Source organism: Malaclemys terrapin, chromosome 7 (assembly GCF_027887155.1).
Source record: "Malaclemys terrapin pileata isolate rMalTer1 chromosome 7, rMalTer1.hap1, whole genome shotgun sequence".
Taxonomy (NCBI): Eukaryota; Metazoa; Chordata; order Testudines; family Emydidae; genus Malaclemys; species Malaclemys terrapin.
The window spans coordinates 107,955,137-107,976,650 of record NC_071511.1 but is presented as its reverse complement, the minus strand read 5'-3'; the positions used below and the strand labels follow the sequence as shown (position 1 = coordinate 107,976,650).

At 41.4% G+C, this 21,514-nt stretch overlaps 1 protein-coding gene across 7 annotated transcripts in view; it reads right to left on the bottom strand.

Moving 5' to 3' along the window:
* Nucleotides 1–366: 366 nt before the first annotated feature.
* Nucleotides 367–21,514, bottom strand: part of CHST15 (carbohydrate sulfotransferase 15) — an 88,380-nt gene continuing 67,232 nt past the window's right edge. For all 7 annotated transcript variants that reach the window (XM_054035896.1, XM_054035900.1, XM_054035897.1 and 4 more), the window contains exons 6-8: nt 8,496–8,652; nt 2,499–2,646; nt 367–598 (exon numbers count right to left, since the gene is read on the bottom strand). In XM_054035896.1, coding sequence (XP_053891871.1) covers nt 408–598; nt 2,499–2,646; nt 8,496–8,652 — 496 coding nt within the window. In that variant the 3' untranslated portion in view covers nt 367–407. The remainder of the gene's footprint in view (nt 599–2,498; nt 2,647–8,495; nt 8,653–21,514) is intronic.

The following is a 21,514-nucleotide window of genomic DNA, read 5'->3' as shown; positions in this document are numbered from 1 at the left end:
TACTTTGGAATGAATGAGGGGAGAACATACCTTGAAAGTGATGACGTAAGTGTGGTTTTAAGAGATCAATGCTAATTATGTATTGTACTGTTTTAGAGAAGATTAAACTTCAAAACCACAGCCAGACAGTGTAAAAGAACTCCTTCATTCCAATGCTATTTCCGTACTGCTCTGTTGCTGGGGGGGAAAGAAATGGCAAGAGATTGATAAGCAGGATGTTTTACATTCTGACAAGGAAAATGTGATCTAGCTTCAGTGAAAGATCATATGCTAAGGGAAGAGAACTCTCATCTCATTAGATTTGCTTCTCCTTGGAATGGATAAAATGTAAATGTGTGCACGCAAAAATAGACTTTAAAAAATAAAAACTCCTTAAAGTAGTGTATTTGTGGAAGTGAATTTACATATTATGTCTTTTTCCATAAAAAAGCATCATCAAAAAGAACTTGCGCCAGTTTTGTATTAAAAGGCCTATAGAAGTCTCTTAGAATTGCCTTTGTCGTTGGTAACATGGGTCCCAGATTTCGGTCTTCAGGACGTCTAGTGTTTGATGCAGGACTCTTTGTAATTAGAGCTTCTTGTTTCTCACTTATAGGCCCTGCAGTCAAAGAAAATTGTTTTAATGTATTCCTTCCCAAAATGTTAATGTTAAAGAATGTAAATGGCCAAGTAAATAGGTTTGTCAAGAAAAGATTAATGGAATTTTGCTAGCAGTGGTTATGTTCCAGAATATTGGTTACGGGTTTAGTTTAGTAAAATAAATTTCAGTTAGACAACATGGAAATATTTAGTTTTCCTTTCATATCAATTAATCATCTGTGCAATAAGCAACACAAATCATTTCTAGAGGTAGATACATGTTTTCAGAAAACAAATATGACAGTAAAAATAACCATTAATGTGCATTCTTCGGTAACAATTATTTCATTTTATTTCCTAATTTTTGTTGTTATGAAGGAGGCACCTGATACCTGTTAGGGTGAAGTTCACCCAGTCAAACAGTGCAGCACTTATATCTGACTTCAATCCTCTTTAAGGACTTCAGTGGGATATAAGTAGTGTTACGATGACTCTCAGTATAGGAGCAAACTTTACCCCTCCTGAATTGTACTTGTGCACTGACCTCTTTCAGTGTAACTTAGATGGGAGGAGCAGGGGCCAGGCTCCTTATCTGTTCAATCTGCTAAATCTAATTACCTAGGCCAATGTTTGGATTCAACCAGGTTAATAGAAGAACAGGAGTACTTGTGGCACCTTAGAGACTAACAAATTTATTAGAGCATAAGCTTTCGTGGACTACAGCCCACTTCTTCGGATGCATATAGAATGGAACATATAATGAGGAGATATATATACACACATACAGAGAGCATAAACAGGTGGGAGTTGTCTTACCAACTCTGAGAGGCCAATTAATTAAGAGAAAAAAAAAAAAAAAAAAAAAACTTTTGAAGTGATAATCAAGCTAGCCGAGTACAGACAGTGTGATAAGAAGTGTGAGAGTACTTACAAGGGGAGATAGTCAACGTTTGTAATGGCTCAGCCATTCCCAGTCCTTATTCAAACCGGAGTTGATTGTGTCTAGTTTGCATATCAATTCTAGCTCTGCAGTCTCTCTTTGGAGTCTGTTTTTGAAGTTTTTCTGTTGTACAACAGTTTTTTTTCCTCTTAATTAATTGGCCTCTCAGAGTTGGTAAGACAACTCCCACCTGTTTATGCTCTCTGTATGTGTGTATATATATCTCCTCATTATATGTTCCATTCTATATGCATCCGAAGAAGTGGGCTGTAGTCCACGAAAGCTTATGCTCTAATAAATTTGTTAGTCTCTAAGGTGCCACAAGTACTCCTGTTCTTCTTTTTGCGGATACAGACTAACACGGCTGTTACTCTGAAACCAGGTTAATGTGCAGCCACATCTCCATCCTCCTCCTCCTACTGTCTAACCAATATCAGGCATTGTTCTGTCTGTCAATGTTGTTCTGACGATTAGCAACAGATGTCTCAGTCAATGACAGTCAAAACATATTCCCCAAGACACTAGAAATGCTGCCTTTTATAATACTCAGATTCTGGATTTGCCGATTTGGCAACGAAACACATCATACCATTGAAGTATTTCACCTGGCTGTTTAGATCGCATGGGCCAGCTCTTGCTCCTGCTGCAGTCCATCACGAAAACTCCCACTGACATCAACAGAAGTAGGATCAGGCCTTACATGCTCAAACACGTGCATGAAGTGCCATGTTTCTGAATTTATAACATAGTTATTAATTCTTTGTTCACGCTCTTGCACTGTCCTTACTCAGACAAAACTCCCATTGAAAACAATGGGGGCTTTGGAGCCAATGGTAATTTTGTTTGAGTGAGGCCAGCACAATTTGCCCCTCTATCAACACAGATTCACATCTTCGATGTTGTCTCTCCATAAGTATTAATAATCCAGAATGTAAGCATGACTTTTGCACTTCACTCAAACCAGCGAGATGATGCCTACCTAAATCCAGAAACTGGAACACCATATGCATGGTGTATTTAACATTGGATGCATGATCCTCTAAGCGGAGAACTAGTATCTGACCCTTGTCGAAAACAGTCAGCCAGTCCAAAAGATACACAACATAAAGGCCAACCTGTAGCCTCACCTACAAAAAACAAACAAAAAAGTGGAGTTAATTCATTTATTCTATCTTGTATCAAAAATAATGAATATTCATCCCACTGTTCTCCACGGGAAGGAAAATCTATTTTGGATTTGATCTAGAGTAAGATTTTTAAAATATGATGCCTAGAAAAAGTTTAATCATGTAGCTCTTATGCATGGAGTAGCGCTATTGACTTCAGTGGGGCTACTTACATAGTTAAATCCTTCAGCGTTGGACCCCTATATTTGTAAATTACGTCTCAATTTAGTAAGGGCCTGAGCCCATGTGCTTAGGGCCCTGTCCTGCTAAGTGCTGAGCACTCTGACCCTCAACCACTGAACTGAATAGATATTCATGGAGATATTTAAAGCTAAACATATGTGTAAGTACATTCACCTTCATCAGGGCCAAAAGGCACAAGGCTGAGCACAATGGTTGCTGAAGGCACTCAGCACCTTTCAGAAATGTCTTACAAACCTTATGATGTATTGGGGTTAGAATTTATTCCTCTATCTTATCAAACATGCATTCTGTAAGGACACTTCATACTCACAGCATTACCAAAGAGAAAATACTTCAATAAAACCTCTTATAATCAAAATATCTGCACCATCCTTCAGCGGTTGGACTATTCCGTAGAATGGCATGAACTGCTATGGCACACACCTCGTTTTTTCAAGCCAATTAGAATGTGAGGAGATAATCTGTTAGCTTTTGCTTTACGAAGAATGAGCATTGGATAGTTCGGCCAGGCAGATTCAACTTCACAAATGTCCAGAAGGAAAAGGACACCAACGTTATCTTAAAATGAAGATGGTGGAGGACTTTGTACTATTAAACTATACTCCTGTTAGTCAATATTAGTAATTCCTAGAGAACCAAACAGATGCTCAGATGCTAAAGTTAGGAGCATGGCATAAATACCTACACAGATTTAGGAGTACACCGTCTAACTGTTCAACAGAAGACTTACACTGTAGTATACCATAGAGGAAAAGATGATCGTTCTCTTTTATGTGAAGGGACAAATTTTCAGTCTGGCGTTAACCTGGTCTCCATTTTTGCTCAATTTTGCACAACAACAGGCAACAAACATTTAAGGGTGCAGTTTAGGCTTCTTAAAACTCCAAGTTCCTGTTTGTGCCTGTGTTTGTTTCTTTTTTACCCATTCAGACATAGAAACAGAAAGGAAGACTGCCTTTGATAAGAGAAGCTTGGTACATCTTGGAGTCACATTCAGTATAGAATTGACAAAAGCAGACAACGATGTCTTGTGCTCTTTTAGTTGACTTGAGTAATTGCAGTAATGGCCTAAATACTTCTGAAAGAAGTCATGTTTTGAATCATTACTACAGCAATGGACAGATTAATTTTAATAAACTATAAAACAATCTTCCCGTCAATAAACAACATGAAGTCATTTGAAAAGAAACACTCTGCTTTCTGAATTGCCAGAAAAGCACAGAACATTAATCCTATCCTCCAACTATTGTCAGATCATTGTTATTAAATTAAAATTCCAAATCAAGAACACAAATGGAATATTTTGGTTTCTACTTTTATGAGATGACAAGTAGAGAAACTAATCTATGCAATCTGACTCAAAATCTATTCAAACTTAAAGAGCCAATTTTCCAAAGCAACCTCTGCATATGTACTTTCAAAAATGCACATCTAAATTTTTGGGCACTTAAGTTTTAATGCCTGAGTTTTTGCATGCGAAACAACTTTTGGGCTCACAGATTTAAAAACCATGATTCAAAAGTTCTCTCAACAAATTCAGTCCTTACTCTTGGCTCAGATGTTACGTGGAATATTTCCTTTCTGAGTAAACAGTTCCCACAGTTTTATTAACTCCTTGTATTATTATTATTATTTCTTTGTACCATAGTAGTGCCCAGAGGCACAATCACGATCATTATGACCCATTATGCCAGGTACTGAACAAACATACAATAAAAGACAGTTCCTTTCCCAAAAATCTTACCATCTAATAATTATGGTTATCTTAGAAACTGTGACCTGACATTGGTCTTGGGCTGCTTGTCAGTTACAGGGTAACCTATGTAGCAAAATTCCTTATGTACATATTGAATATAACGCTATAAGCTCTAAATACTTTCTTTTAATTATTAACCTAACATATGATAGTATTACACAGGGCCACCCAGAGGATTCAGGGGGCTTGGGGCAAAGCAATTTCGGGGGCCCCTTCCATAAAAAAAAGTTGCGATACTATAGAATACTATATTCTTGTGGGGGCCCCTGCGGGGCCCGGGGCAAATTGCCCCACTTGCCCCTGCCTCTGGGCAGCCCTGGTATTACAGGATCAGAGCCACATTATGCCATGCACTGTACAATCTTACAGCAAATCATCTATGTGTATTTCTCAACTTTATTCCTCTTTCTCCCACCAGGATGGTACTGGGGCAAGTAAGAAACCAGTATCAGTTGTATAATGTAGGTTGGGATACAGTATTTTATAGCATTACTGAGCTTCTACCCAAACAGAGAATTCTGAGATAGAATCAACACTCACTTCATCCACACTCACTTCATCCAGCAAGAACTTCAAATGTAAAAACCCTTTGTTGCCCAGGATAGTCACCTTCACTTCTCTTGGGACGTCTGAAAAATGGCACGATATACAGGCCTGTGTTTTGCCACTGTTGTTCAAAACAAAATCCCCTTTTCAGGAAAGTCATTTGCTTCCCCCCTATAAATTATGTAATGCAACTGAGCATTTCCCAAAGAATCCTCCTTGACTGCAGTCTCTCCAATGTTAGTTTGACACCCCTGGCTCTCCTTCCCTTTCTTTGGTTAATACACTTTCTATTGATGGTAAGTGAAGATAAATGGATGAACGCCCCTTCTCTGTACAGAGGGTTACCTATCAGCAGTGGCAATCTCTATTCTACTTGTTTTTCTTGTCTCTTAGGAGTACTTTTTTCTGCTGTAGTCACACTAACCTAACGTCCAAGGTCACAGAAAAAAATCTACTCTTTCAATATATAACAAATTACACATATATAGACTTTGTCAGCTATGCTTGAGAGGAAGCTGAAAAGTCCATTCAGGAGCCTGGATAGAGCTCCATGCTTTATTAAGGATACCCACTGGTAGCTTTCTGGAAATATAAGTGATCTCAAAAGAAAGAACAATGAGTTAATTTTCAGAAGTACCTTCTTCAAAATGCTGTCTAAGAAGAGGAATAAACTGTGGGACAAATGACGACAGGCTAGGCACCTGGGGGAATACAAGGGTCTGAGCAAGTGTATTCATGCCACAATGCAACTGCGTTTGTGCAAGGGAGACAGTTGGCAAGCACTGCATTATAGTGTGCAATTCCCAGAGTGGGCATGACTGGAGATGCTCAGAGCATGATAGTCGGGTCTCTGAGGAGGGAGGAGACTGTTGTAGCCAATGATTTTAGTTTTTTGTTCATTTATTGTGTGATGTTATGATTAACTAATATGTTAGGTCATATATAATCACTGTATGCTAAACAGAGTTAAGTTGTAGGATTATAGAAGTATAAGATGGATCAGTAGTTAGAAGTGATAATTATGTATTAGGTATCTAAATAAGTAGGGCTGAAACACAAGGCCTACAGGCTGAGACCTGTAAGATGTCATTTTAGCCATACTAGGCCATAGGCTTAAGAAATGCTTGACATAAGTAAGTGACCAAAGGTACTGTGATACTGTGAAAAATTAACAGCAAAAGTAATTTTTTGCTTACGAGATACCCGGTAGTCACATTTTTCTAACACATGCCTTAGCTGCAGGCTACACTATGTGCATAAATGCTAATGAGGTTTAGTCAGCATCACATTATAAAAAGAGGGTGTCCAGATTAGGAAAACTGAGCTCCCTATGGGAAAACTCCAGCAGGAACCATCCCTATACCAATGATCAACTGGCAAGGCAGCCATCAGACCTTAAGGATATCATTAAGGATGTGAGTATAACTATATTTGCAACTTGTGCAGACGTCTTCATATGCATGGGTGTAGCAGGGTGCTGGTGCAAAAGCACCTACTTAGCCCCTGCCCAGTCAGCTCCAATCAAGGGAAGCAGATTGGGGCTGATGGAAAAGGCCTGATGCCGGCCTGAGCATTGGCAACACCTGCTGGCCTGACAAGCCAAGGGCTATAAAGGCTGGGAGGGAGCCAGAAGGTGGGGGGCAGCCAGAGAGAAGTCAGTCAGGGAGGGAACTGGAGGCCTCCTAGCTGAAGGCTGACTCTGCCTGTAAAAGAGGTTGAATAATCCTGTAAAGCTTGTAAATAGACAGACATTGGTGGTGGGATAACTGTAGGTAAATAAAGACACGGGTGTTGCACAACCCTGAAGCCTCTCTCAGCCTTATTGGGGCAGCCAGTGGGCCCCAGGAAGGGGGCGGGTTGTGGGTAATCGTAACTTTAATTGTAACTTTAATAAAACTTGTAAAACAGACTAGACCTTGTACTTGTAAATGTGGGAGTGGTCCAGATCCTTGGTCTTTGTGGTCCTAGAGACTCTAAATCTGAAACAAGTAGCAGAGGTGACTTTCACTCTGTTGAGCTTGAAACTGTCACCACTAGAGCCAAACCCCTGCTGGCATAATACCACATTACAAAATTCATTTTAAATAAAATAAAAGGAGACACTGTCTCTCTTTCAACTTCCATTTCTGGATGATCAGTATAGCAACGCTCAGGAACACGGGGCTTGAATCCCATTCCCAGTACGGGAAAGACTCCCACTGACTTCAAATGGCTTTGACTTGGGCCTATGATGCATGATTTCCTCTGAGATTACTTTAGTAACTGGAGGAAATTATGATGAGATGAAATTTACTTCAATCTGGAGAGAGAGGAGGAGGAAAGTGTCCTTCCACCCAAATCAAGAAAATGGGAGGTAAAGGGCTAGATCACAGAGACCTGGTACTTTACAAGTGCATCCAACAGTAAACATGAGATACTGCTACGTATCTCCTGAACATATAATAATTTTAAAAACCCTTTTATCACCCTCAAACAAAATATAAAAACAAATCAACACTAAAGGGAGGTCTAGGTTGGACATTAGGAAAAAGTTCCTAACTGTCAGGGTGGTTAAACACTGGAACAAATTGCCTAGGGAGGTTGTGGAATCTCCGTCTCTGGAGATATTTAAGAGTAGGTTAGATAAATGTCTATTAGGGATGGTCTAGGCAGTATTTGGTCCTGCCATGCGGGCAGGGGACTGGACTCGATGACCTCTCGAGGTCCCTTCCAGTCCTATAATCTATGAATCTATGAATAAAAATGTGAATTTTGGAACAATCACACTGAGATTTAGCTCTGTGTTCTTTGCCAATATCTTATGTAATAGAATTCTCCCTTTTCTGCTGTGTACGGCTTAAAAAAGTGAGAGAGAGCATTTAATCTACCTATCAATAGCCTTTTCTTGAGGAAAAAAAACCAGCATAAATGGTGTATTCTTACGTGCAGTTCGGAAATTGCCTTATCTTTGCCAGAGCTATTTTTTGGATAGGTTTGCAAGTAAAGATTAAACTGTAATCTTTGCTAAATGTGCTCTTCATGCTCCTGAACACTAGAAAGAATGTATTATTACTGTTGGCATTCATCAGGGAACAGACTGAAGAGACAGCTGAGCCAGCACATCAGTTTTTACATGCATGAATATATTTTTATATCACCAACTTAAAAAAAAAAAAAAAAAAAAAGGAAGAAAGCTTATTGGGAGTCACAAACTAAACCATGTCTTGATTATAATTATTATTGCGAAGGAGCCTGGCATTTTAATAATCCTGACAAAATAGTCTGTTTTTTAAGCAAGGAATCAAATGTTATTGGAAATACATACAGGCATGGCATTGTTAAGGGTGTTGTTGTAGACACAGGCTCTCAGTGAGTAATCCAGCATGCAATTTTCAAACAGCTGCAGGGATTCTGCCACTTTTTCATGAAAGTCTTCGGCGGATTTATTCGCACTTGCAAAGTACAGATAATCTGAATACAATCTGTGAACAAAATACACGTGTAAATGATAAATAAAATTAAAGAAAATCAACTTAAATGATAATGAAAATAAGATAGCAACACTACTTGAGAAAACAGGGTGTGAATATAACCTTTATCCATTAGCAGCTGATCCAATACCTGCTGAAGTTGATTTCAGCGGGCTTTGGCTCAGACTTTACGGGTCCAATTAGGGTGACCAGATGTCCCGATTTTATCGGGACTGTCCCGATATTTACTTGTTTGTCCCGCGTCCTGACAGATGTTCGGTCGGGACGTGAATTGTCCCGATACTTTGCGCTCTGGCGCACAGGCAGAGGGGGCTCGCACCCCCCCGCCCCAACTCCGCCCTCTTCCTCCCCCATTGGATCCCTCCCCAAATTCCCACCCTGGCCCCGCCTCTTCCCCAAGCACGCCGCATTCCTCCTCCTCACCCCTCCCACCCAGGCTTGCGCTAATCAGCTGTATGGCGGCGCAAGTGCTTGAGGAGGGGGGAGAAGCAGGATGCGGCAGCCAGCTCAGGGGAGGTGGAGGCGGAGCGGAGGTGAGCTGGTGTGGGGGCGTGGAGCTGCCAGTGTTTGCTCAGCCCCCACCAATTTTTCCTATGCTCCGTCTTTTCTTTCTTTTCTTTTTTTCCCCCTCCGCCGCCGGCTCTTGAGTTTTTTTGGTTTTTTCTTTTTCTCTCTGCCGGCACCCCCGCATCCCAAAATTTCAGATCTCTCATCTGGTCACCCTAGGTCCAATCCTGTGAATTGTTAAGCATTCTCCACTCTTATTAAGGTCAGCATCTAACAGGATTAGGCCCCAAGTAGTTAGGAGCCAATCCTTTTCTGAAGAGAAATTCTTGAAATATTTGTTTTTTGTTCATTCTGTATTAATTATTATTATTATTATTATTCTGTATTGCAGTAATGCCTAGAAGCCCCAACCAAAAAGACCCCCATTGTGCTAGGCCCTGAATGTACCCATTGTAAGAGACAGACCCTCCCTTAAACAACTTACCGTCTAAACAGACAAGATGGACAAGGAGTGGGAGAAGAAACTGAGGCACAGAAAAGTGGAGTGGACTTTTCCAAGACAGCCCGTAGGAGAGCTGGAAATAGAAACCAGGTTTCCTGAGTCCTAGTCCACACTGCCTCTCTGTATGCTTGGTATGCAGCGTGGTGAGGAGCTGTATCATGGCAAAATCTGTGGTCTCACTCCTGCTGTCTCTATTCAGGCAAAGTTTCCATTTAGTTCAACAGGAGTTTTGTCTGAGTAAGAACTACAGGACCTACGGTCCACATATATATGCAATACCAATATTATAAGCAACCATGCTGCACTATCTTTCTCTGCAGCTATTTCCTAGCCATCTCAGCCATACAAATCTGAATTACAGTGCAAATGGCAGGGCACACTCTCATTTCAAATATGAAATATTTGTGCAAATCATTTCAAACATTTATAGTTGCTTAAATATTACAAGACAAAGATGACTTAAATTCTGGTTCATTTGGATGGAAATAAAAGTGTAAAATGAAATATTTATTTTATTTATTTTTAATCCCTGGGACTCTGATTAGAATCTCTACATGTCGACATCATTTTAAAACAGAACATAAGGGAAATGCCAGGATGTGACATAAACAGAAGATAGTGTGTCATCCCTGGAATGAGATACATAAGTAATTTTCACTTGTTTGGGGCTCATGAGATATATCCAGAGTCCTGAAAATTCTGCAGCACTTCAGAGCCAATTTCTGCAGCAAGGGTGAAAGTGCAGAAGTATTATGAGCCCAAAGAATCCATTTTTGGACACACCATTCCAGAGACCCTGAATACACTTCATTCTCCATAAGTGCATATGTTTATGTAAATCATTATCTAAATGTAAAAGTGGGCTTTATTTCACAGCTATAATGCCGTAGGAACACTGAATCCACTTCCATCTTCAATGCCCTTCCCATTTTTATTATACCAAAAATATCAGGCTGGCCATAGATTTCCACAGAAGCTTTTAAAAAAAGAAAGCTTTAAAATACTACTATTTATTTAGAGAGGTTAGGCTCTGCTTCAGCAAAGCACTCCGCACGTGAGCAGTTCCACTGGAGTCAAGCATGTGGATCAGGGCATTTATTACAATACGAGTATCAGAGGGGTAGCCGTGTTAGTCTGAATCTGTAAAAAGCAACAGAGGGTCCTGTGGCACCTTTAAGTCTAACAGAAGTATTGGGAGCATAAGCTGTCATGGGTAAGAACCTCACTTCTTCAGATGCAAGTAATGGAAATCTCCAAAGGCAGGTATAAATCAAGTATGGAGATAACGAGGTTAGTTCCATCAGGGAGGGTGAGGTGCTCTGCTAGCAGTTGAGGTGTGAACACCAAGGGAGGAAAAACTGTGAATGGCTTTCCAACTACAGAAGCAGTCTTTGTTTAATCCTGATCTGATGGAGCTCAGCAGTTTCTCTTTGGAGTCTGGTCCTGAAGTTTTTTTGCTGTAAGATGGCTACCTTTACATCTGCTATTGTGTGGCCAGGGAGGTTGAAGTGTTCTCCTACAGGTTTTTGTATATTGCCATTCCTGATATCTGACTTGTGTCCATTTATCCTCTTGCGTAGTGACTGTCCAGTTTGGCCAATGTACATAGCAAAGGGGCATTGCTGGCATATGATGGCATATATAACATTGGTGGACGTGCAGGTGAATGAGCTGGTGATGTTGTAGCTGATCTGGTTAGGTCCTGTGATGGTGTTGCTGGTGTAGATATGTGGGCAGAGTTGGCATCGAGGTTTGTTGCATGGGTTGGTTCCTGAGTTAGAGATGTTATGGTGCAGTGCGTGGTTGCTGGTGAGAATATGCTTAAGGTTGGCGGGTTGTCTGTGGGCAAGGACTGGCCTGCCTCCCAAGGTTTGTGAAAGTGAGGGATCATTGTCCAGGATGGGTTGTAGATCACTGATGATGCGTTGGAGAGGTTTAAGCTGAGGACTGTAGGTGATGGCCAGTGGAGTTCTGTTGGTTTCTTTTTTGGGGCTGTCTTGTAGCAGGAGGCTTCTGGGTACACGTCTGTCTCTGTTGATTTGTTTCTTTATTTCCTTGTGTGGGTATCGTAGTTTTGAGAATGCTTGGTGAAGATCTTGTAGGTGTTGGTCTCTGTCTGAGGGGTTGGAGCAGATGCGATTGTACCTCAGTGCTTGGCTGTAGATGATGGATCGTGTGGTGTGACCGGGGTGGAAGCTGGAGGCATGAAGGTAGGCGTAGCGGTCAGTGGGTTTTCAGTATAGGGTGGTGTTAATGTGGCCATCGCTTATTTGTACGGTGATGTCTAGGAAGTGGACCTCCCATGTAGATTGGTCCAGGCTGAGGTTGATGGTGGGGTGGATGCTGTTGAAATCATGGTGGAATTCTTCCAGGGTCTCCTTCCCATGGGTCCAGATGATGAAGATGTCATCAATGTAGCGTAGGTAGAGAAGGGGCATGAGTGGACGAGAGCTGAGGAAGCGTTGTTCCAGGTCAGCCATAAAAACGTTGGCATACTGTGGGGCCATGCGGGTCCCCATAGCGGTGCCACTGGTCTGGAGGTATATACTGTCACCAAATTTGAAATAATTGTGCGTGAGGATAAAGTCACAGAGCTCAGCAATAAGTTGTGCTGTGTCATCATCAGGGATACTGTTCCTGACAGCTTGTATTCCATCTGTGTGTGGGATGTTTGTGTAGAGAGCCTCGACATCCATGGTGGCTAGGATGGTGTTTTCTGGGAGGTCACCAATGCATTGTTGTTTTCTCAGGAAATCTGTGGTATCACGAAGATAGCAGGGAGTGCTGGTGGCGTACGGTCTGAGTAGGGAGTCCACATATCCAGACAGTCCTTCAGTGAGAGTGCCAATGCCCGAGATGATGGGGCGTCCACGATTTCCAGGTTTGTGGATCTTAGGTAGTAGATAGAATAACCCCGGTCGGGGCTCTAAGGGTATGTTGATTTGTTCCTGTGTTAGTGTAGGGAGTGTCCTGAGTAGATGGTGCAGTTTCTTAGTGTATTCCTCAGTGGGATCTGAGGAAAGTGGCCTGTAGAATTTGGTATTGGAGAGTTGTCTGGCAGCCTCCTTCTGGTAGTCAGACCTGTTCATGATGACAACAGCACCTCCTTTATCAGCCTCTTTGATGATAATGTCAGGGTGGTTTCCGAGGCTGTGGATGGCATTGTGTTCTGCACGACTTAGGTTATGAGGCAAGCGATGTTGTTTTTCCACAATTTCTGCCTGTGCACGTCGGCGGAAGCATTCTATGTATAGGTCCAGGCTGTCATTTCGACCCCCAGGAGGAGTCCATGTGGAGTTCTTCTTCCTGTGTTGCTGGTGGGAGGGTATCTGTGTATCAGTGCACTGTTCAGTGTTATCTTTAAAGTATTCTTTGAGTCGGAGGCGGCGAAAGTAGGCTTCCAGATCACCGCAGAACTGTATCATGTTCGTGGGGGTGCTGGGGCAAAAAAGAGTCCCCGAGATAGGACAGACTCTTCTGCTGGGTTGAGTGTGTAGCTGGATAAATTGACAATATTGCTGGGTGAGTTAGGGGTACCCCTGTTGTGGCCCCATGTGGCAGGTAGGATTTTAGACAGCTTACAGTCCTTTTTCCTTTGTAGAGAGGTGAAGTGTGTAATGTAGATCTTCTGTCTTATTTTAGTAAAGTCCATTTGTGTGGAGGGTTGGTTATTCATGAAAGTCTCCAGGTTGGAGAGCTCTTTCTTGATGTTTTTCTGTTTGCTGTATAGGATGCTGATCAGGTGGTTCCTCAGTTTCTTTGATAGTGTATGGCATAATCTCTCACTGTGGTCTGTGCAGTATGTAGATAGCAATGGATTTTTCACCTTCAGTCCATTTGGTAAATTTGACACCATCATATCAGGATTAAACAAAGACTGTGAATGGCTTTCCAACTACAGAAGCAGTTTCTCCTCCCTTGGTGTTCACACCTCAACTGCTAGCAGAGCACCTCACCCTCCCTGATTGAACTAACCTCGTTATCTCCATACTGATTTATACCTGCCTCTGGAGATTTCCATTACTTGCATCTGAAGAAGTGAGGTTCTTACCCACGAAAGCTTATGCTCCCAATACTTCTGTTAGTCTTAAAGGTGCCACAGGACCCAATGTTGCTTATTACAATACGAGTTTATGAACTCCTGCCTCATCTAAAAAATGGAAAGACAGAAAAGACAAATAAAAGGGTGAGACTGAGTAGAGGAGAGAGAAGTTGGAGGAATAAAAGGTTAGTGTTTCATATAGACAGAAACTTAATTACTGAACTTTTATGTTTATTTTTAATTTCATTTTTACATATTCCAAAAATATTACTGAAAACTGTTGAGAAACTGATGATGAGACACTAAGAGCTTTGTGCAACCTTTACTCAAACGAGTGAATATGGACTCATGCAAATAGCCCTCTTGACTTCAAAGAGTATGTCTACACTGCAGCTGGAAGCGCGCCTCCCAGCCCAATTAGACGGACTTGCGCTCGGTCCGCTTGAGCTAGAGTGCAAAAAATAGCAGTGTGGACTTTGCATTGGCAGCGGCTCAGGTTAGCCACCCGAGTCCAAGCCCACCCGACACCCTGGATCTGAGCTCCGGTGGCTAACCCAAGCCACTGCCCATCCCACAATGTCCACATTGCTATTTTTAGTGTGCTAGCTGGAGCAGAGCTAGTGCAGGTCTGTCTATCTGGACTGGGAGGCTCTCTCCTAGCTGCATTGCAGACCTACATACCCAGTGCTCGCCTAAATAAGAGTTCACCAGCATGAATAAGGCTTGCACAATCAGATCCTTAGCTAGCAATGTCAGGAGGAAGGACATGATTTGTATTTATTTCAAAATAATAGCCAAGCAAAAGATAACCTGTAGCTGTCTGTCACAGAGACCCAATTAAGAGCCTGGTCCTGTATGGTTTCTAATTTTTGGCCACTTCCCAGCCCAGCAATTCTGTTAGCAGATCGCAGAGAATTTCCATAGAGAAATATAGGTCTTGTTTGGAAAATTTAACTAGTAGGCAGTCAGAGCTTTCTGCTATTACATTTCTGCTCCTTGGCAAAATTTCAAGTGTGCATCAATTCCTCTAGATTTATCTGCAGAAGTGGTCTGGGAGTGGGCCTACATTACTTGCATCTTTCTGTTTATGTACTGAAACAAAATTGGTTCATGTGTGTCGTTGAAGTTAAGTGTTTAGCAATATTCTACTACAACAGGAGGGAGGATTAGAATTCAAAATGATCTTAATAAACTGGAGAATTAATCTGAAAACAATAATATGAAATTCAATAATGACATGTGTAAAGATCTGCACTTAGGAAGGAAAAATCAAATATACAAATACAACATGGAGTATGCCTAGTTAGGCAGCGGTACTGCGGAAAAGGGGCTTTTGGTGGATTACAAATTAAATGAGAGTCAACAGTGTGATGCTGCTGTAAAAAGAGCAAATGTCACTCTGGGTTGTATAACAGGAGTGCTATATGTAAGCCATGGGAAGTAACTGTTCTACTCTACTCGGCACTAGTGAGGCCTTAGCTGGAATGTCCAGATGTGGGCACTATACTTTCAGAAAGATGTGGACAAACTGGAGACAGTCCAAAGGAGAGCAATAAAAATAGTAAGAAAACATGACCTATAAGGAAAATTTGAAAAAATTGGGCTTGTTTAGTCTAGAGAAGAGAAGACCGACAACGGATGTAACATCTTCAAATATGTAAAAGGTTGTTATAAAGAGGACAGAGATTAATCACTGTTCATGTCCAAAGGGGGTAGGAAACGAAGTAATCAGTTTAGTTTGCAGCAAGGGAGATTTAAGTTAGATACACCTCTACCCCAATATAACATGACCCAACATAACACGAATTCGGATAGAACGTGGTAAAGCACTGCTCTGGGGGGGGCGGGGCTGCGCACTCCAGTGGATCAAAGCAAGTTAGATATAATGCAGTTTCACCTATAACATGGTGAGATTTTTTGGCTCCCGAGGACAGCGTTATATCGAGGTAGAGGTGTATTAGGAAAAACTTTCAAACCATAAGGATAGTTAACCACTGGACCAGCTTACCTAGGGAAGTTGAGGAATCCTTCTTGGAGCTTTTTAAGAACAGGTTAGATACACATCTGTCAGGAATGATCTAGGTATACTTAACTCTGCCTTGACGTAGAGGGACAGACTAGATGGCCTCGTTAGGTCTCTTCTTGCCTTACATTTTTGATTGTACACAGTCATAGACACATTTCAATGCTCTGTTTAAGGACTGCTTATAAAATTTCTCATGGCCACCAATGGATTTAGTCCTGCTATTTTTGATTATAGGAAATACTGACACTTTTTAAAGTATCAAGCTCCTCAGCCTCTCTACTTCAAAATCATTCTTCTCTTTAAGGAGAAGGCCATAGAGTTAAACGTGAGCAATAATTGTAACTGTATGATTCTCAGGCACATTATTCCAATCCAGTTGTGGAAACACCAGGTCTCTTCTAAGGAATGTGTTGACAAGATTCCATCATGAGAAGTGAAGGGAACAGGCTTCTGGCAGGAAAAATCCTACTATCCATCCTGAAATGGCTCAATTCCCCCTCCTAGCACCTGAGAGAGAGAGAGAACCAAGGCTCTACATATTTCCCATCCATCTGCACAGGTGAGGAGGGAAATACCAGTTGAGCAGCCAAATGTTAGAGATGGGTTGTAGGAAAGCCATGAGGATGTAGCGGGGTGGGGGATCTTACTCTCTCACAGGCCTCCATGCAGTCCTGTAGGGTCAGGCCACAACCTGCTCCTAAATAAACTGATTAGTGTAATCTGGTTTTCTTAAAAAAAGAAGTGCGGTAATTGTCAGAGTAGAAGGTACCAGCTCTTAGTGTTTGGCTGATGAAAGCAGGCAGGGAAATGTAAGCCCCTGTAAGCCCCTATTCACCTACAAGAAACAGCCACAAAGTATTTGGCTGCCCCTAATATTTTGCTGCCTCAGGCATCTGTCTGTTCTGGTGTCTGTGGAATATCTGGCTGCAGAGTGGAGGATATGAGAAAAAGATGGGGGATAAGCTGAGGGACAGAAACAGCAGAGTTTAGTTAAATGTGGTAGGCATTAAGCACACAGCAGTATCTTGTCCTTGCAGAAATACAACATGTGCGTGTTAAGACCGCTGTTTGCTAATGGCACGTTAACAAAAACCTAAATGAGAATCAGGCTGGAAGTATTTCTCTCCAGGAGAATAGGATCGAGCTGACAGCTCTTGCCATCCAGGGTATGGAGGACAGGCACTCGCAGGAGGAACTGAGAGAGCAAGAATCATTTTGAAGATGAGCCATAACTGCAGTTTGTTTAAAATGTTTAATTTTTCTGATAATTTGTTCTAATCAACCAATTTAAAAAAATATTATTTTAAAGAGCTGCTGACACCTTATGGAAAGCATCTCTCTCTCTCTACTCGACTGCCTCCATCTTCTGTATTTGTTTTCCATCTGTTTTTCAATTCTAGGGACATCTGCATGAAAATAAAATCTTTGTTGATTAGGATTTCAGCTGCTCCTGGTACTTATTGCTCACTTGAAGTCATTATCCTCAATCATAATCTAACACAATTAAATAATGTGGCGATGACCATCATATCACCCACAAAGGATTATGAAACAAGTCAACCCTGATATAAGCAGGTGCGACTCCTATTGAAGTTAGTGGGACAGTTTCTGATCTCAATTACACTGGGAATTTACACAACTGATGTCACTGGGAGTTTTCCCATTGACTTCATTGGAAGCAGAATCAGGCCCTAAATGCAGAATGACTGAATTGAGCCAAACTCCCCGCCTTCCGTCTCCCCCACCCTCCCCCCCCAGCCAAAGGACAGAATAAGGGGCTCGTGTGCTGGAGTAGCCCTAAATTGTACTGGTTGTCCAAGGCCCATATGAGCCTTGCAGCAGCTGAAGACAAGCCTGGCCATACCCCTTCCTGTGACCCTGACTGCACCAACATATTCCAGAATGCCCTCTGTATCCGCAGTCTCTTAATGTAATTGACAGCAGAATCTGGACCAATGAGAGTTGCAGCCATTTATGACAAGGCTTAAACTTGCTCCTATGATTTCAGATGAGGCACAAGCAAAAAGGGCAAATGAAATCCTAAATATACAGAATCTAGTTCCCTGTAAATACAGAGTTAGTGAAATGGAACTCACTTTTTGTCTCACCCATATTACAACTGGGAAAGTGAAACACCCATATTACAGAGGGTGATTAAAGTAATGAGAGAATTGTGGATAATTTACCTGAGGGAGGTACTTCAATGAGCTCTCTTGCATAAAATTACCATGTCTTAAACCTAAAGGTCAGGAGGCACATTTAACAGTTGGGAAATGCATTTCCCAACACAAAGGATAGGAAGATCTGGCATGGCTCTTTATCGCTGACAAACAGGGAGGGGCCACTCTGGCGGTTCCTGTTATGCAAAGCCCTGATGTCAGGAAATCTAGTCAAGAAGAAACCACAGCAGATGACCTGCCACCTAATACCCATGCAACCTGACTGGATATGCCAGCATCAGGGGTGGAGCTCATGTGGTGCTCCTGGGTTAAACATTTCAGTGCCAACTCCCACTCTCCTCCACAAGAGAAAGTGGAAGGGATGTGCCCTGCTTTATTATGAAACATGTTCAGAATGCCTGCCTGGGATGACTTCTTATTAAATATTTATATGTCGATTGATGTAAATCAAAGCAATTTAAATAACTGATTTTAACCATGATTTCAAATCAGCAAGCAGGAAACCTTGATTTAAGTCATGCTTTGCATTTGTACTTTAGTTATTTTTCTAAAGAGAGTTTGATTCTTATTGGTTGATACCAATAAACCATATTGTTTTGCAATTAAATATAGGCTTCACACTAATTTGGGTGCTTCATTTAGCTAACAAGAAGGACGCACACAGAGACATACATATACCCCCACACACAATTATTTAAGTAGTTATCTCACTTATTTATTCAAATTCCTAAATATTTAATTTGTTATAAAATGGTGAATGATGCATTCTTTAGTTACTAGAAGGTGATTAATTTTTAATTAATTTTGGTATTTCTGTCAAGTTATATTTAGATGGAAATTCAATTAAATATGCACAACAGCAGTATTTAATGTTTTTTTATTAAATAAAAATCTTGTAAAAGAGCTGGATAAATAAGGGGGGGGGAAATTATCTAGAAGCTTATCAAAACATGTTTTGCATTTAAAACTAACTGATTTATTACACAAAAGGAAGTATTATCAGTAGTTAGTGAACTGAACGGATTGTTCTGATTAACATGTCCTTCAAGATGTTAGAACTAGTAGATCTCATCCTCTCACAACTAGTTTTTATTCATATGCTGGGAAAAGGAAGCAAGCATTCCTGCTTTTTCAACTCCCAATTGGTCTCTTAACTTTTAATGAACTAGTCATTGAACTCAGCTTGTTGAATAAACTGAAATAAAAAAAATATTCTCTCTGCAGCTGCAAGAGGCTACTGTTGTGAAAAGCCGGTTTTGCATTTCAACTAACTTTGGTTCCAAGTGCTTATCTAGTGGCTTCCACCAGTTCAGTAGTTCGATAATTATTTTATCAACATTGTGCTAGGAACCATGCACTAAACTAGATGTGGAGGAAGGAGGTGATGGGTGAAGACTAGCTCTTTAAAAATTGGCAGCACACATGTGTTGCTTAATATTTTTTGTATTTAAATGACTTTAATAGATTATAATAAAGTTTAGGCCTTAGCATAGGTTGTCAATTTCCAATTGCATTTTAATTGAATTGTATTATGTTAGCACCCAAATATCCCAATGGGGACCCATTGTGCTGGGTGCTACACAAACATACAAGAGACATTCCTGCCCTGAAGGGCTAGTCTTCACCTATCACCTCCTTCCTCCAGATCTAGTTTAGTGCATGGTTCCTAGCACAATGTTGATAAAATAATTATCAAAATTTACAGGACAGGAGAGAAGTTGAGGTTTGCTCTTCCCGCTGTTGATTAACTGGAATTTCACTGTTGAGGTTTATCTATGACTTAGTTAAAATGGAAGAAAACTCTGCAAGGGTAATAACAGGATCCCACCCAGTAATCACCTAATAACATTTAGCTAGTTCATGTAGATACAGGAACTGATTAAGACATACCCATAGTGACTATGTCTACAATGCAATTAAACAGGCACGGCTGGCTCATATCACCGACTCAGGCTCGTGTTTAATTGTGGTGTAGACATTCAGGCTCAGGCCCCTAATTAAACAGCTCCTTAGTCCAAGCCACACAAGCCTGTCAGCTTGCACAGGCCAGCCATAGGTTTTTAATTGCAGTGTAGACATATCCTATGGGGCCAATCCAATGCCAACTGAAGTCAATGGCAGTCTTCCCACTGGTTCAATGGGTGTTGGATCAGACCTCAGAGGCACAAGCCTAGTGTCTCAGCTCAAGAGTTATGTGATGACATCAGCTGATGAGCCTCAAAACGTGACCCAAGTGATATCAGTGCCTGAATCTGTAGACAGCCTTGAACTATAGTTCTTCCTCTTAAATGGGAGAACTGCCCCATGCATTTTAATGGGTTATTAATTCAGTATTCTGCTGTTCGGGGGGGCTCTGCCAACACTCATCCAGAGGGACAGTATGCATGGGTAGCCCTTGCTGCCATCACCCTATAATGTTGTTTCTGGGGTGATAGCCTGCCCAAACAAACATGTTTGTGGGACCCCACCAGCATAGTACATGCCTTTTATGTGGGTGAGCCATGGCAGTGTGGCAGGACACACTGTAACCCATGAAGCAAGCGTCAAGGGCTGGAATGACTTGGTGCAGCCCTGTTTTGGATAGCCTCTTTAGAATTATGTGCTTCCCCTAACCCCTATTTTTACAGCCCTCAGTATATTGCCTTTATCTTTAGTGCTACGTATCTGGCCAGATGTGTCTAAATCAGTAGTAAAGGAGAACGAACGTCAAAAGTTCTCCAGTGCTATAGAAAATGGAGAAAGTACACCACTGTAGAGTCTCTCCACTTGTGTGTGGCATTAGAGGCTGCCCAGAGAGGCATGGCCCACAACCACAAGCTACAGCATACATGGGAAACTCTGGCCCAAACTGTGTGGTTCTTATAGCACCAGTGAAGACTGTCTACTCTTTCACTAACCTCTCAGGTCCCCTCACCACTTTCCTGGGCAACTTAGGGACCTTGTCCTTGAAGGATGGTGAAGCCCTAGCCTGCAGATGGTTGAACTGCCCTGAAAATGTATATTTGACAAAATGTGTTGTTGCCATGAAGGGACTGTTAGCAAGAGGATCATGCGGCACAGCTTCAGATCTGATACCCAGGGCCTCTGTTCTTTGCTTTTGCTACCCTCTGAACCACACAGAAAACGGGAGCACACTTCATAGACATCCCCCTCTACTGACAGCCTGCTAGGGCATAGCTGTCCTGGGAAGAGCTAAAACATAAATGGAAAAAAAGACTGTTTGTATCTAATACACAGGAAAAATAGTTCAAGAACAGTTTATCTTTGTAAAAGTTCAACCCCATACCACTGCCAAAATCAGCAAGACCGAGGATGACCTGTTAAGTAAGTGTTAGCTATGGAACTTAAATATGCCCCAGACATTTTAGCTTAGTACTGTACCAAGTCTTTCCAAGATTTTAAAAAACAAAAGAAACAAAGAAACGTATTTAATTTGCTTAGTTGTGGGCCATTCCCAATCTTCCTTTTAAATATTCTGCCCCTTTGGAGATGTAAACCCTACTATCCATTGTTCCTTATTTGAAGTGAAGCACTACACAATGCCAGTAATATTTTTTTCAAATGTTATTAAAATTGAAAATTCCAAAACACTTGGA